The 17,229-nt window shown below is 38.4% G+C and overlaps 1 protein-coding gene across 10 annotated transcripts in view; it reads left to right on the plus strand.

Moving 5' to 3' along the window:
- Window positions 1–17,229, plus strand: part of Sema5a (semaphorin 5A) — a 435,987-nt gene that overhangs the window by 393,070 nt on the left and 25,688 nt on the right. For all 10 annotated transcript variants that reach the window (XM_074077743.1, XM_074077739.1, XM_074077747.1 and 7 more), the window contains 2 exons: window positions 12,473–12,698; window positions 16,377–16,595. In XM_074077743.1, the coding sequence (XP_073933844.1) occupies window positions 12,473–12,698; window positions 16,377–16,595 (445 nt within the window). The remainder of the gene's footprint in view (window positions 1–12,472; window positions 12,699–16,376; window positions 16,596–17,229) is intronic.

Below are 17,229 nucleotides of genomic sequence, written 5' to 3' on the forward strand. Positions count from 1 at the left end.
CCTTAGGATGTAGCTTAGCATTTTGCACATGGTATAGATGCTCCAACAATGATTATGAAAGATGGATGGATAGATGGATGAACAGAGGGATGGAAAAACTGCAACTTCAATTTTCATAAGTGTGTTTTGAATTGAAAGTGTGTTTAGGCAATGTTATATGGCTTTTTTGTGTTGAAAAACATGAGTGTTTTAAGATATTCAGGTCATTTCCTGTAAGTCCTGGCAGGAAAAATTCATGGGCAAATAGAAACCTAAATAATCTGAGTTACATAAAGCAAATCATTTAAGTATTCTCATTTAATAGAAATTTCCCATAGTAAATTTTCCAAAAGAAGAACAAAAATGCAATTCCACGGTATTTTTCTAGAAAGAAGTTGATAAAACATACATGTTTTCATCTTTAAGATTCATTAAATAGCATAAAGAGCCAAAGTGCCCAAGACTTCCAAATATTTCCAAACAACGAACTGAAATCTCACAAAGACTTTGACCTTTGCTATGTGTGCTCCAAATACATCATTCATGATACAAGGATCCTAGATTAAGTAAATATTCTTGCTAATATCTTTTAGGGTATGAAATCTTTATTTAAGCTATTAACTGATAAGAAGACAGCTTGTGTAAACTCAGATAAGAGCAAGTTTAGAAGATAATTTTTTACTAGATGGTCCCATTGCAGAGGAAATGAAATGATGCACAGAGGAACACGGATGCAGTTTAATCTTAAACTTATTTTACCAGTTAGATAATACGTTCAGCTGTATGTAGCTCAGGAAGGAAGATGAAGTGTTGTTATTGTGATCATCCTATTTTCTTAGGAAAGAGAATCATTTCCTCCAGCTATTATTTTTGGAGACTGTCTCATACTTTCATGTTCCACATCCTGTGTTTGTTGCCAGACCTCTGTGCCACAGATACCAGATGTTCTGTTAATCACTGCAAACTCACCTTTTTAACACCAACAAGTCATCATCACGATGTGTATCTTTTCAATTCCATTTTACAGATAAGAAAGCTGAGGCACTAGGCTAAGGGGTTGAAAGTGAATACAGCCCCCCTGGACAGAACCTGCTGAGCTCTACTGGTTATCATAGATAGCCATGAACTTGTGAACACAGAAATGGACAGTAAGGACCAACCGATTCACTTTGGAATGAACACAGAAGAGAAAATAATTTGCAGAATAACAAGACTAGTGAAGAGCAAACTCCCTGTATATTATGCATTCACTGGGGAGTCTTGAAGGAGGGGAATATTTTTGACATCTTTCCCCACTCAAACATGGAGTCCGTGGGCTAAGGATTTAATCAATAGAACACTTCCAAATTCTTGAGCATTTACACCCACACAACCTCAGATCTGTAGGGATGCACCCATATTTTCAGTTGAATCAGTGAAGTCAACTGTGGAATCAGTGGTAGAAGAATAACATTGTTCTCACCTTTTGAGAACTTGTTTGGCTCCAAGTAGCATCCTCTGTAGCTTCATTTACTCATTTGCTCTACACTCAGTTCTAGTACCACGAGAATCACTGAGACCAAAGAGCTTCCAGTTCAGCTTTGTAAATTTTCATTTCAAGAAACCCACTTAACTTTGTTTAACCCAGGCCTTCTCATTCTGACTACAGATGTTTCTCTTGTGGCATCCATTAATATCCCACAGAGACTCACTTAAGGACAAAACTTTTCTGTGGAATGAGTAGAACAACATTTTAAAGCTAGTTGCACCCTTAAAATAAAAGATATTTACTGAATACACTTCAGTCAAACATAGTGAACACAGCTTTGAAGAAACTACTGAAGTTGAAGTACAAATTAGCAGTCAATAATTTGACTCTATTCTATAAAGTTAAATTGAAAAACATTAATTGTGACTAGTAACGGGTACCGTAATAACACATGAATTGTAACAACTAACTTCAGCTTGCTAGGTGATCTCCAGGACTCTCATCAACACCTGGAATTTCCTATGTATTATAATAACAAGTAATGATATTTCTCTTTTTTAAGTTGAAACTAAAACCTTTTCATAGTTGAGAATTGGAGGAGAGTAATGAATGAGTTTTCCATGATGGAAACTTTTGCCTCTTGGAGATCAGATCTCTGAAGCAAAGGAGGACTAGTAGTAAGAAAGCCCAACTTCTTTCAGTCATTGGATATGTTGAGTCCTTTGTATATTGGAAGAAAAGCAGGACTGTAGATTTTCTTTCATACATACAAATGAATAAATATGCATTAACATGGGTATGTATTTGTTTTCTATTGCTGTGTAACAAATTAGCACCAATCTAGTGGTTTAATACAACGTACATTTTTTATCTCACAGTTCCATGAGTCAGAAGTCTGGGTAGAATTTTGTTCCCCTGCCTAGTGCCTTACAGTCTAACCAGGTGTAGGCTGGAGCTATAATTTTTTTAAGGCTCAGGGACCTCTTTCAAACTCATTAGGTGTTTGCAAATACAGTTCTGTGGTTTAGGGACTGAAATTTCTGGTTTCTGGCATTTGTTTTTGAAAGAAAAAAAGGGACTGGTGGCCATTCTCAGCAAAGAGGACTGCCCTTAGTCCTAGCCACATGGCCACTTGGTGCCTCAAAGCCAACAGAAAGCTCTCTGTCTGGTCTGCTAGAAGGAAGTCACAGATCACATGATCTGATCAAGAGATCAACTATCCCATCACCTTCACAGAACCCACCAACAATCCAGGGAAAGAATCATACAGGGTATAGCACCTAATTTAGGGGAGCTTAGGGGTCTTTTGGAATCCTGCTTCCCATGGCATATGAGTGGGCGCTTACTGTGAAAAGTATCCTTAAGATCAGAGTTGTGCACCATGATTAAGGAGTCAGGGTTCAGGTTACAGATGGGAAGTAGAACAGCAGCTCCAAAACTCCAAGTAGGGCCACCCAACCTATTGTCCATCAGGACACACAGCCCTACGTCTCTGAAGAAACTTGGAGGAGAACTGAATGGGGCATACTAAGCCTAGCACTTTATGAAATATCTTTAGGAATTTTACCAATTAAGTAAGCCAGTAGACAAAGATGCTACAACTCTGTTTTGTTCTAAATTCCTTTAGTCACAAAAAACATAGATTTTTTAAAAAAATAAATTATCTAGAAGAGAAAAATAGTATTTTTTAATTCTTTGCAATCAATGAACACGTAAATCCAAGTTGGCATATATTTGTGAACACCATGTGACTCACATTTCTTCTTGGAATATTTTTCAAAGGCTCAAATCTTAAAAATTTTAAAAACAAATGTATTTATAAATGTGAACTCATCCAACATAGAATAATCACCAAGTGCTTGCAAAATATTTACTGTTAGAGACCTATGCTGCTAAGTAATAGCTTTTAGTTCAATATTTTTTTCAATAAGATGTCAAGGCCTTAAGAGTGTCATTTCAGCCTATGTTTTCTTGACTGAATCTTCCATACTACTCAATTATCATGACATTATTTTACATTTTCTTGCCAAAAAGTGTAACTGCTTTAGCCACACAAGTATGAATTGTGATTATAACCATCACATCCAAATTCAATAATTATAAGGAATATTTTTTATATTTTGCTTCTGAAATATTGTTTTTCTTATGTTTATAAATGTATGGAGGTATACACATCCAACACAGTTCTAGAAACAATGCAGGTATTTGTTGCTTTTGTTGTCTTTAATAAGGCCTGGGTAACTGCCCCAGGCATTCTTTAAAAGTAAACTCAGTGAGCAGTCCTGTCAAACCCTTAATCTTAACAGTGCAATCTCACTTTAGTTGAATTTATTTATTCAAGCTCTTCAAAATTAATAACACTTAAAATCTGCACAAAGCATTACAAGTTTATATATTATATGTAAACATTTTCCCTAAAAAATGAAGGAATAGAAAAAGGGGAGAGCATCTTTGCTCAAGGTTACCCCTTTTATTTAATTCCCCTAAGGACAAGTACTTACCTCTACCTAAAATACTTTCTCCTCTTATTGCAAGATATTTTCCAGAAAAAGATGCCTGATTCTTTTACTTCCACTTTTAGAGTAAGAATTTAAAGCCATTATAGTTGAGGGAATAAAATAAATAGATGGTTCTTCTCATTTGAGATGTAAGTTTGTAGAGGCAAAAGTGTCTACAAATCACAGCCTCAGTAATAAAGGAGATTTCCAGGAATGCACTGATTTTCTTATTCTCTTGATCTATCTACAGTATTGTAAAAAGAAATACCTAAAATAATGTGAAAATAGAAAAGCCAGCTCCATTTTTTATTTCTACACATATATAATGTAATGCACACACAAATACACAACTCACATCTTTTTTTATTGAGAAAGTGAAGGGGTATTTGTTTGCTTTTCTGCACTTAAAAAAATCCACACTGGCTGTTGGTCCAAAGTGAATGCATAAGTTTGGAAGCCCCTGAGATGCTAAGCTCACTAGCTGCCCTCTCCCCACAGCAGTCATGGTACCCATCCCCCAGCAGAAACAAGAAGTTGCTTTACTCCCAGGTTTTGCTTTGAGAAGCTCAGAGACCCCTGTGCAAATGAGTGGCACAATGAGGTAGGTAGCTACTCAGAAGATAACTACTGAAATGCAATTACTGCATAGAATAATGAAATTGTTCGTGATTTTCTGTTTAAAGACATTTATTTTGTTACAGTATTGTTTTTGTGGGTATTTTCAAAATATTTCTATTGCAGTTTTATAAGTAGTATTAATAGTGGCAAGACTAGTCTTTAAAATCTCTGAGTCATCAACCTCTCTTCAGAGTGACTGGAGTAAGCTCAGTTTGTTGTGTGCCATTTTCAGTATCTCTTCACTGTCTCTGAACCTCATTTAAATACATGTGTTGAATACATATTTGGGACAGTTGACTAAATCTGAAGCAAGACTATGGGTTGCAGATGCTTTTTGGTGTTAGAAGACCACCTTGCCTAACTCCTCACATGGCATAGGTTGAGATGTGTTGAAATAATTACTCGTGGTTTGATGAGGGTTAGACAGTAAGTACAAACTGTCACTGTGTGACTTGTCAACTTCTCCAAATACTGTGGAAGGTGAGTGTCCCCTCCCCATGTTCAAAGACCTGAAATAGCATGAAAATTCACTGCAACCAATAAAACTGATTATGAGAAAAATTAGTGAGTATAAAAATATGAGGAGCTTACACAATACACACCCACAAACATAGACACACAGTTGCTATACTGGTTGTCTCTGATGGAAAATAACATCATTTTCAGGCATATAAAATGATAATTAGAGTTGATGGTGTACATTTTGCATTTATGAAGCATTTACCTACAAATATCAAGTGGTTATATGCAGTCCCAAATATCCAAACGTTAATGTCATGCAAATCTTGCTATAATATTAATTGGTGCAGGTATGCATTTGGGTTTGACTTGTCAAAGTCTTGTTAAGAATCTTAGCTTGGATGTTCATGAGGATACTCACTTAAAGTTTTCTGCCTTTCTAAAGTCTTTGCCTGGCTCTGAGATCAGATTAAAGTTGGCCTTATAAAATGATCTGGGATTGCTCTCTCCTTTGCAATTATCTGCAAATGTTGGATACAGTTGGGTTGTTACTGTTATTTCTTCCTTATATCCTCTAGGTCTTTACTTAGTATGTTCAGTTTTTCTTCTAGCTCCTTGAACATATGGAGCACAATTATAGCAAATCTCTTTAATGTTCCTGACTATAGATTTTGTCATCTGTGTCAGTTCTGCTTCAGTTTCAATGGACTGATTTTTTTCCTCATAGTAGATTATAGTCTTTGACCTAGTCACTCTCCTGGTAATTGTATATTAGATGCATCCTACTCTAAGTTTTCCCTGCTTATGTGCTGAACACTTTTGTTGTCTTAAAAAATGTACTTGAGTTCTTTTCTGGAGTGTAAGCCACACTCATTCAAGCCAGTTTGATGATTTGGATTCTTGCTTTTAGTTTTTGTTAGTTGAGATCACAGCAGCATTAAGTCTCTGGTAGTTTCTCTCCATTACAGAGCTAAGACCTTTCTTATACCTAACTAATGGCCTCAGAATTCAGGGCTTTTCCACTCTTGCTCTTGGAAACCAGAACTATTCCTTGCCCTGTGCTTCTGATCTTTTCAGGTACATCTTTCCCTCACCACAGTGTAGTTTCTTCACATGAGTTTGCTGATTTTTACTAAATTGAATACTTGAAGGGTGACCTCCTCTAATCTCTGGAGTTTTTGTCATCTATCTCATTTGTGAACTGCAACCATTTTGGAATCTCCAGCTCCCATCTCTGTCTCCTCCAACTCTTACTTAATCTTGAGCCTGTATTTCCATTCCTGGTGCCAGCACCTGGGACCTTTCTCAGGGCTGGGGACTGTGACCCTCATGGGGCTCCTTCATTTGTTTCTGTCACTCAGTGACCGCTGGCTTCCATTGCCTAAGTCTAGTGTCTTAAGAACTATTATTTCATGTAACTTTTACATATTTTCGGTGGAGGTTAATACTATTTCTGTTGCTGAACGGAAGTGAGAGGAAGAAGTCATTCTATGTGCATGTAACTGTGAATCTGCTACCTTCCTTTACCTGTCTCTCTTTCTGGTTGCCAAAAAATCAGAAACCAGAAACTTCCTCTCAATCTTTGCTTTGTTCATCGTAAGTGTCTGAGATCCTAGATTTGCATGCCTCTGCCTACTGTAGTCCTTTGGCTCTGTGCAAGCAAAATTGAATTACTCTGTTATTTCATTTACACAGATTGGCTTTCCATCTAGTATGCCAAGCTTAGTTACTGAAAGAGAACTTGATATGTACATATGGAAACAATAAGTATCCCACACGAGAATAAATTTGGTTTATACATTCAGCTATTGATGAAATGACTTTATGGATAATTTTCATGCTTTGGGCTGAGTACATTCTGCTTGGATTGTTGCCATTTCTCTATTTTACATTTAATCTACAAAAATATAAAATATTTTAGATTTTTCAAAGGAAAAATAAACAGCAAGGCAGGAGGCTCCCCTAGCTATCTAAATTTTCTCCCCATGGTTATGTGGATTCTACTTGAGTAGAGTTATCTGTAACTTGATTGGTGTGATATATCCATTCACTGAGTAAATGCAGCTAGGCTCAGGATTGGTGATATAAAAGAAATATGACAAAGTGCTTGCTTTTCACAAACTTGTTGACTATTAGTGGAGGCAGAATTATAAGCAGACAATTAAGCTTCACTGAAATACATGCTTTAACTCTGTAAAACAGACCTGTGGTGATGGTGTCCTGAATGAGAAGAGAGATAATTAAGATGGGGTGGAGGGAGTGAACACAAGAGTTCACACCTGTAGGACCTAGCATAGGAGGAAGGGAGAACCAGCCGAGTGCCTCATGGGTTTGTGGATTAAATTTTTAATGGATGGTTTATCATTTTTGACTGACATAGAGAATCTATGGGAGATACATGAGGAGGAATTTTTAATTGTTTTAGTAACCATTATTATGTAATAATTTCCTACAGAATATTAAGAATCCTATGTAATAGGATTCTGCTAATAGTGTTATAGTAATAATAGCCCCCTAAAAATTGTTTTATGAGGTCATTTTTCCTTTGGTGTTAAGTGCAGTGCTAGACAATCCCTTTCACATGTGAGTACTTAAAACAGCAGTAAAGTGGCATACAGATTCCTTAAGCTACCTCAGTGATCACGACTGAATTGAATCACTTCATGACTTTGGTCATTACTACAAAGCAGATTGGCCTTGCCATTTCTCAGCCTCTCATAAATTAATTCTCTAAGCAAGTGCATCATGAGCCAACCTCAAAGGAAGTTAAAAAGAAGTCCTAAAGCTCTGTTCAACTTTGCATGATTTGGTTTTCATCTGTTTTTTTGTTTTTGGTGGTACTGCAGTTTTAACTTCGGGCCTCACACTTGCTAGTCAGGCACTCTACACATGCTCATCCTTGTACTTGAAGAGACAGAAACTTGAGAACGGATGTAGTTAACATTAGGCTTAAGTCTAATGTGCTTGAATTATCTTTATCTGTCATGGGCAGACATGTGAACCTCTGTCCCATTGTCACCAGCACAGAGATGCCAACCCAGAATCTGAGTCAGCTTTCAAATACATTTTCTAGTCTTTTTTCTTTAAAAAGATTTCATCTTCATAGAAAAGAAGAAATGTGAATTGGGGATGTGGGTCAGTGGTAGACCACTTGCTTATCATGCACAAAGTCCTGGATTTAGCCCCTCAAAAAAATGAAATTTCTGTTGTGAAGCAGCTAAGGACTGTTGTGAGTGTTCTCTATTTATATGAAGGATTTTACTATTTTATAGGTAGTATTGAACTTGTTACTGACTAAAGTGTTCACATTTTTCATATAAGTCCATAAATAGTATATGTTTTGAGTCCATTTCAGAAAGGAGCTCCTGGACACTTGTCCAGCCTTCTTGGCATGGAGTGAAGGAGACCAGAATAGTGAAGTGTGGCATTTTCAATCCAGAGGGAAGAAAACCCTTTTCGCATTCTTGTCCTGTGGCTTCCCTACCAAGTGAAAGAGAGAGCCTACTTAAGTTGTAGATAACTTTTCACGTGCTTGGTTTATGGCATTCTCTGGAGATATTTTTCCATTTAGAAGCAGCATCCAAAAGATGGTATAATAAAGCATGCTGCCCACAAAGGAAAATGAAACCATCTATCTTTCTAGATTTGGCGAGCAAGGAGAAATGGCTAGAGGGTATTAAACCAGAGAAGCAGCCATTACTGCTTTACATATTTTCAGTTAAATTCCTATTATGTTACGAACATAAAAGTGAAGTCCTGTGTATTCCCCATTTTAGAAAATAAAATAGACGGGGTTTAATCTCCAGTATCATGATAGCTAGATAGAAGATAGATAGATAGATAGATAGACAGATAAAGTGAGAATAACTAGCACAGTGGTGAAATGAAGATTCTGTTAGGCTTCTAGGTTAATCTGGTGAAGCAGACACATGTGGATGGCTATCTTTTTCCATGTTGGAAACTTCACTAATTGGGAATTGCTTTATCAATAAATAAACCCACAAAGATAAAGAGAGAGAGAAAGAGAGAGAGAGAGAGAAGGGAATAACCAGATTTTATTTTTTAACGTGGAATTTGGAAACATATCCAAGATAAATGAATCCAAGACTGATAGAGAGGAACTATACAGAAACAAGATAAACTAACCTGCTTACAAGGTTGGCTTTTGGCTGACATCTGGAAATTTGGATTTCATGAAGATTTCCACTATTTTCAGATTAATAAGAGTGGCGCACTCATTATGGCCTAACTTTTTGCACAATGTGCTGAGTTTGCCTTCCTTCGATGAGGTAGAACCTTTGGTGCATGACCGGCAGGAGCACGTATATGTCTGACTCCAGTAAAAACACTGAGTACTAAGTCTCCAGTGGTCTTACCTGGTAGACCGCATTTCACCTGTGTCCTCACAACTAGCTTCTGAGGAATAACCATGACCTGAGAGATTCATGGTGGTGCCTGGTTTTATGGGTTCTTCTTCCATGTGCATTGATTATGCTTTGTATCCTTGCACTCTAATTTATTAGAGAGTTATGCAGAATCCTGTGAGTGCTGCAATTTGGCTATAGAAGCCAGAAGTGGTCTTGGGGACCCCCAGCTCATAGCTGATAAAAATCATCCCAACTCACTTATTCACAAAGCTCAGGAAACCACAGTCCCACTTTCTTTGTTAAGCAAAATTAAGTTTATGTGGTTTCTGTTTAAGAAGTTGTTAGACATATAGACCTACCTCTACCTCACCAACAGTCGGAGACCTGTTCTGTTCTATAAACACTGGGAAGTTTAGTCTCTGGACAGGAAAACAGAGTTTTTGGATACCTAGGCACTAGACTCAGTTGGACAGGTTTTGCAACTGGAAAAGACTGATTAAGAAAATGACTGTCAATTGGATTCCAAGAGACAAGTCCTCTTCCTCCACTTGTCTCCCTGACTCCTGGAAGCTCAGCCTCTGCCATCCAGGCAATGCAGGACACTGAATAATTCTTATCAAGGGTTCCAAGGTGTCCAGAAGGAGACGTCTAAGATTTGGACAGCTTTCCTCATCTAAACAACCAAACCAGTTCACACCAATCCAAAAAACAAACAAACGAAAATCTCATCTTTATTTTCAGATCTCCCTATTAAGCTTTGTACCCCTCAACTCTGCATATAAGCAGGAAACAAAAAGAGCCCACACATCAGAAAGAATACTCTAATGTGAAAGTCAGAGATTCATACAAGCAAAAAGAGACTGGTGCGATTACAGAATACCAAAGCTCTTCAGAAAGAATAAAATCTCAAAAAAATCAATATCATTGTGCTCCAATTGGAGAAAGTGTGAGAAGGAAAATAAGAATAGCAGATGGTAACAGGAAAAGTCAGGAACTGAAAGAGGTAACAAAGGGCTTTTTGAAAATTTACAGTATGATAGAAGAGATGAAAATTCCAATAACACTTTTGGAAGGTAATGATAAGGAAATTTAGGAAATAAAGCAAAAAGATGCAGAGATGAAAAATAGATAAAATGAGAAATTCATTGTTGCATGCAGGAGTTTATACCTAAACAACAGAAGTTCCACCAAGAAAGAAGAGGGAAAATGGAGAAGATATGACAAAGTTATCAAGAACATTTCTAAAACCAAACACATCTGTTTATGGATTAAAATGGTTTTCCAAAATGGCCCAAACCTGAGTACATAATCATGCCATTTCAGAATGCGAGGAAAAAGAGAACATCCTACATGCTGTGGATAGGTTTTTTTAAAGTCACAAATAAAGGATGATTAATCAAACTAACTTTACATTCCTCAACAGCAACACTGGGAGATGGAGCACATGAAGCATTGAACTCAAGTCTGAATGGAAATTATTCCCAACCTAAAATTTCTGCCAAACTTAGGGGTAGTATAAATATGGTCTATGAGAATAACAAAGCACCAGGAATTTGCCCTGCAAGCACCCTTCTTTAGAATGGCACTGCAGCAAAAGAAGTTCAACCAAGAAAGATCAAGACTTGTAATGCAAGAAACAAAAGACTGAACAAAGGGAAAAAGAGAAAGAAGCCCAGCATGCAGGTGCAGGGCTACACAGAAAAACAATCTTTGCCACACTCAGGAAACAGCTAAGCCAGTTTGGAGGAGGTAAGCTAGTTCTCAGAGAGATTTCTTTAGTCTAAGCAATAGGTACGGTCCTTTCTATGTCTGAAAACTTGATGGAAGGCCAATTAATGGCAAGTTCCTAGACACTAAACAACCTGTTCCCAGAAAACAAGAGAATCATTGACTTGAACTGGAACAATCAGTTGACCACATTACTCTGGTGAAGATAGTGCTCACCTTGTGATAAGTAAAATCACTGAATTTTGATTTGACCAAAATTGCAATGTAACTATCCTAAGATAATGAGAGATGGGATGGCTGCAATAGTGTGGTAGGATACAGAGAGAAGCAGGGAGTAAAGGGTTAAATCCTCATTTCCCATGGTGCCCAGTTAATGAACAATGACTCCTACTTGAAAACTCAAGTGGTTAGCTCTATGGAGATAAGCATCAGAATTAAGGAAATGATGGAGCAGTGATCTTATTTTATATTAAAATTAGAAAGTGCTTTAACTCCTAGTTCATGGATATATAATGCTGATGAAAACATGTCAAAATTTGGGCCAAAGTGAATGATTTTTCTCTATAGCGAAACATCCTTTATTATCAAATGAAGAAATTGTGATACACAACTGCATCAAAGACCATCCCCTCTATTCTGTAGCCACAGCGTTTAGAATTGTCAAACACATGACTAAATCCTAAGTTCCAACACCAGTCAAACACACAGAGTGTTTCACTTGCCAGACCTTCAAATCCACACACTGCTTAGCTCCCCAGGTCCCTCCCACTTGTGGTTATTAGGAAGTCAGGGGATGGAGGAGAAACTAAGAAATGCCCTTGATGTCTTAAGAGGGGAAATAATGGGAAAACTTCTCCCAGACTAAAAGGCATCATGTATTGTGTTCTGTGGGGGCTTGGCCACAGAACCAATATACCAGTGCTTTGAAGTTGTGCTTGCCAGTCTTACTTGTTAATCTCAAACTAAGTATTATAGTACCTAAGAATCATATTCTGGTTCCATCACTTTTAAAGAAAATGCATAAACTTATCATCTGAATAATCGCCTTTTGGGTAACTTATTAATTGAAACGGTGATGTTTTATGGTGTCATGGTTTTTTTTTTCCATGTAATTTTGTTTATCGTGTCATTATCGTTTTTGCTCAGGAGAAACTGCTTCTGGAGATGACTTGGGTACTGAGTCTTCTGTAAAATGCTTAGTTTAATATAAATGTGATTTAATTTTGTAGTGTAGCCTTGAGTATTTCAGGATATGAAGGTTTAGAAAACCTTATCTTTCCCTAAAGGAAGGACGCGCTCCTGCGATGGCTCTGTTTACACCATAAGGTGAGACATCTGTGTGTTTTCTCTCCCAGGAGTATCAGTCTTGTAACACCAATGCGTGTCCTGAGCTGAAGAAGACCACACCCTGGACTCCCTGGACTCCTGTCAACATCTCGGACAACGGGGGCCACTATGAGCAGCGATTCCGATACACGTGCAAAGCCCGCCTGCCCGATCCAAATTTGCTGGAAGTGGGGAGGCAGAGGATCGAAATGCGCTACTGCTCTAGTGATGGGACCAGCGGCTGCTCCACGGATGGTGAGAGAGGTGCCATGGGGACCTACACATCCATGAGAGGGCCTCGCCCCCATCACTAAGGTCAAAGAGGAGCAAGGGGATTCTTTCTTTGTGATCATCTATGGCTTAGCAATCTTTATCACAGTGATCCCTGCAGAGAAAAACTGACTTTGTAGCAAATTGAAGGGAAAGCCCCTTACTATAAGAATTAGGTGTACACAGTAGCTCCCTTATCCATGGGGATACTTTCTAAGAACTCCGGGGAATCCATGAAATTGTGGATAGTACCCAGTGCTACATATGATTGCGGTTTTTTAGACACACAAGCCTATGATAAAGTTTAACTTATAAAATAGGCACAATAAGAAAGTAACAATAAGGAATAAAATAGTATAATTATAAAAATATGCCATCCTAAATATTATGTGAATATGATTCCTTCCTTGAAAGAAGACAAATACCAGTATTTTTAGATTGTAATGAACCACAGGTGACTAAAACTGTGGAGAATGAATCCATGATAAGCAAGGAATTCTGTATCAAGGTAGTTTTACGAATTCAGCACCCCAAATAACAATGAGCTTATGATAGATGCAGAATAGTTGCGTGAGGTTTGTTTAGTATGAGAGAATATACAGAGGAAGGATCAGGAACCTTCACAGATCTTCTGGCACTAACATGCAAGCTACAAATAAGATTTTACTTTTTTTTAATCCCCAAAGTGGGAAAAGACAGTGGAAGTGCATTTCTTTATTTGTACCTACAAGAGGATCTTTCTGCTAAAATGTACAATGTGTGAGAACACAGTCATATTCCTGAAGGTGCTTTGCATGGATGATTGTGTGGATCCCTTGAATGCCATATTAATAGTGTGGAAAAAGGCCTAAGAAGAGATCCAGACCTGTCCTCCATCTGGCCCTGCCATTTCCTTGTCGTCGCTTCTCTGGAGGTCACCTGTCCTCCCTGGGCTCAGTTGTCTCTGCTGCAGAGAAGGAAGTTGGCCCTTTTGGTCCTGAAGAGCTTCATTCTTTGCCGTTTATACTATTTCCTAATTGGACAAATTATCTTCCGCTTATGGATGGCAATAGATTCTCATAGATGAGTCGTCAGAGCATGGTTTGAAGAGAACAGTGATGGTTACTCATGCTCATACTAGAGCACTCAAACATTCCTCAGCATTCTGTGTTCAGGAATCTACTTCATTTTCCTAACATGAATGTGACAGAGAGTGGACTGACACCATTGTCATTTTTAGAGAAGGGCTTTTAAGACCCTCTGAAGAGTTGGACTGACATGGATGGGATAAATTCATGGAGGTACAGTCAATCTCTTCTGTGTTGTTGCCAGGAAAGCTCTGAGTGAAGGCCTCTAGCTGTTCTTGTGTCCCCATGCCTTTGCTTGGGAGCCAGTGGGTAGCCTGAATGCTTGGAAGCTGACAGTTCTTGTCAAGCAGTTTTGCTTTAAAATTACACTTCCTCATCCTAGTCCTACCATTTTTAGACATTTTTCTTACCTCAAACTATGCACCCTAAGATTCAGTGATTACACACATTTATTATTTTTTTTAAAGTCTGCTTTTATAAAGGGTTTCATGTAAATAAATGTACAACTTAAATAAAAGCAACACTACCCATCTAGAAAAATGAGCAACAAAGTCATAGTTACTCTTGTAAAATCCTATTGTCATTAGAAGAATGGATATCTGTTGAAATTCTATGATAAAGACAACTGAAGATCCAATGTAAAAATCAGCTTTCTATATGGGATGAGCTTATAACCAGCAATTAAATTTGTAAGATAAAACATGTCAAATATTAATTTTAATTTCCAGAATGTTTTCTAGTGTGTGTCTCTCCCATTATTTTTTTCAGGACAGGTATGTCCTATGTAACTGTTTAAATGGATTGGCCCTTTTGCTAGGGCTGTAATCCCAGCTCCTTGGAAGGTAAAGGAAGGAAGATCACTACCCAAAACCAGTCAGGCAAAAGATCAAAATCCTATCTGAAAAACAGACTAAAAGCAAAGGGACTGGAGACATGACTGAAGTGCTAGAGTACTTACCTAGCAAGAGTGAGGCCCTGCTTTCAATCCCCAGCACCACCAAATAAATAAACAAACAAACAAAGAAGATTAGGGCCCATGCAGTTGTTTAAAAGTATAGCTGGAACATACTTATCCTAAAATAATTATTTGTTGTTCATCTATAATTCATATTTAACTGATAGCTGATCTTCCTTTGCTCCATTTGCTAAATCTGGAAGCCATATGTCTGATTCACTTACCCCTATATTTTAAAACAGACTGTGAACTAGCTTATTTCTTGTGACATCAAAGTAGAAACCGAAGACAAACTTTATTCTCCTTCCTGGACTTACACTTTCTTGTTCTTCCATTCTCGGATACAAAGAAAACAAAAGTTAACATTCATTTTAAATGTTTACAAACTAAAGAGAAATTTATGTACATTTATTAAAAACGTCCAGAATGTTCTCCAAAAGCATACCAGGGTAGGGCTTAAAAGGAACTTCATTCTTCTTTGCCGTAATGGCTGCTTTATGCTCTAATAATCATCTTCACGTTTCACTATTGATGTCTTGAAAACACATAATCGGTCTTGTTTGCCTCTGAGTACACAAAATGAGGCTTAACTGTACATTTTTGTTCCTCATTGATTACCCACAAACTACTGATTCATCACAGAAAACACTGCTGATGCATTCTCCTGAAGAGGTAGAATTTGTAATCAGCCACAGAGTTGCTCAGCACAGTATGGAGCTGAAGGCATGTCTGGTTTCTCATGTGCACGAATCCCCAGAACTTCTACACAGTTTCAAAGGTGCTTGCTGAAACACTTTGCCTTCATTTGAGAAACTGAATACATTTTAATATTGTAAGTGGGAAAGCATTTTCATTAAAGCAAGCACAAATTAAATGACTTAAAAGACTCAGTGCAGACCTGACACACAGTAAGTCTTCAAAGGCTGTTTGCTGTGAGTCCTGTACCAGGCAGCTCTAGCCACCCACCCCAGCACCCCAACTGCTGCTGTTGCTGCTGCTCCCTTGGCTCCTGGGAAAACACATTTTGTTAGTAAGTGTGCTGGGAACATTACAGATGCATCTGACATGTGGCTAGGTCACTCATGGATGTGCTGGGTCCTGGGCATGAGTTCACTAGAGCAGACCATGTGTCCCCATGGACTATGATTCCAGATCTATTAACTCAGGGCCTTTCACAGCACCAGTTCACACTTGAACAGCTGACAGGTAAAGGGATGATGTAAGGAACGTCTGATCATGCTTTCATTTTTCCAGATGGATGTCCTCATAGTAAACATGACTATCGAGTGTGAGGGCAGTTTCCCAAAGAGAAATTAGAAAGATGTATTGTCTTTAGACGTATCAAAAAGTAAATGAACTACAAATATGAGACAACTAACTATGGAAGGGTTCTGCCACATGCAAATGGACCATTTGTATGCACCCTTATATTAAACAGCAACTGTAGGAAAGATGTTCAGTTTAGGCGGTTGTAAATCACCTACAATATATTTGAACTTACTTTTGAAGTGTGAAAAGGGTTTGATTGAATTTGAGAGGGATTTCTAGATATAAGGCATACAACCAAGAAAGAGAAAAGTTAGCATGGGCCATGGTGGCTCTGAGAACTCCTGTAGAATCAAATTTTGGTTCCCTTGGCAGGGCTTTCTGGTGACTTCCTGCGTGCGGGGAGATACTCGGCTCACACGGTCAACGGTGCCTGGTCAGCTTGGACATCCTGGTCACAGTGCAGCCGTGACTGCAGCAGGGGCATTCGGAACCGGAAACGTGTGTGCAACAACCCAGAACCGAAGTATGGGGGCATGCCTTGCCTGGGTCCATCCCTGGAATATCAGGAATGCAACATTTTACCCTGCCCAGGTAAGCAGATTACCTAGTGTGGAAAAGTTCTGAAAAGCCAAGCACCTAAGGCCTTTTAATGGCCCTCGTCTTGTGTTTGGGATATTTGTTTAAAGAAATGCTTTTGGTGATAATAGCAGCAGAGAGAGAGAGAGAGAGAGAGCGCCTTAAGGGACGCCAAATCCCAAACATTCCTGTCAGTGTTAAACCTCCCTCAGCCTCTCTGGCCAGCATGTAGCTTCAGTTCTCTACATGAAAATGACCTGACGATTGTAACTTCCATGGGCCCTTGCAAGGGCTCCTCCCTCCATGTTGCATTGGTATGAAGGCAGATATAATCTGGGCTGGATTGCATTCTTTTTTTCTTCTTATTTTAAAGAAATGAAAAGACATTTAAAACATTCTTGTGAACCACGTTGGGCCTGTGACCTATGGAGATATTGGTTCTGTGACAAGGTTTACAGGAATGTGTGGTGTTCTGAAGTAAATGCTGGCCACCTTCTGGACCTGGAGAACCTGTCCCAGCTTGAGCTGGCCTCCATCCACTACAAAACCCCATCCAGATTCACAGGTGACAGGAGACACTTCACTAGGGCCACAGGACAGTTCTCAGTCCCGTTGTTCCTTCTAAGAGGAGCCCACATCACTAATCAAA

Source organism: Castor canadensis, chromosome 6, assembly GCF_047511655.1.
Source record: "Castor canadensis chromosome 6, mCasCan1.hap1v2, whole genome shotgun sequence".
NCBI lineage: Eukaryota > Metazoa > Chordata > Mammalia > Rodentia > Castoridae > Castor > Castor canadensis.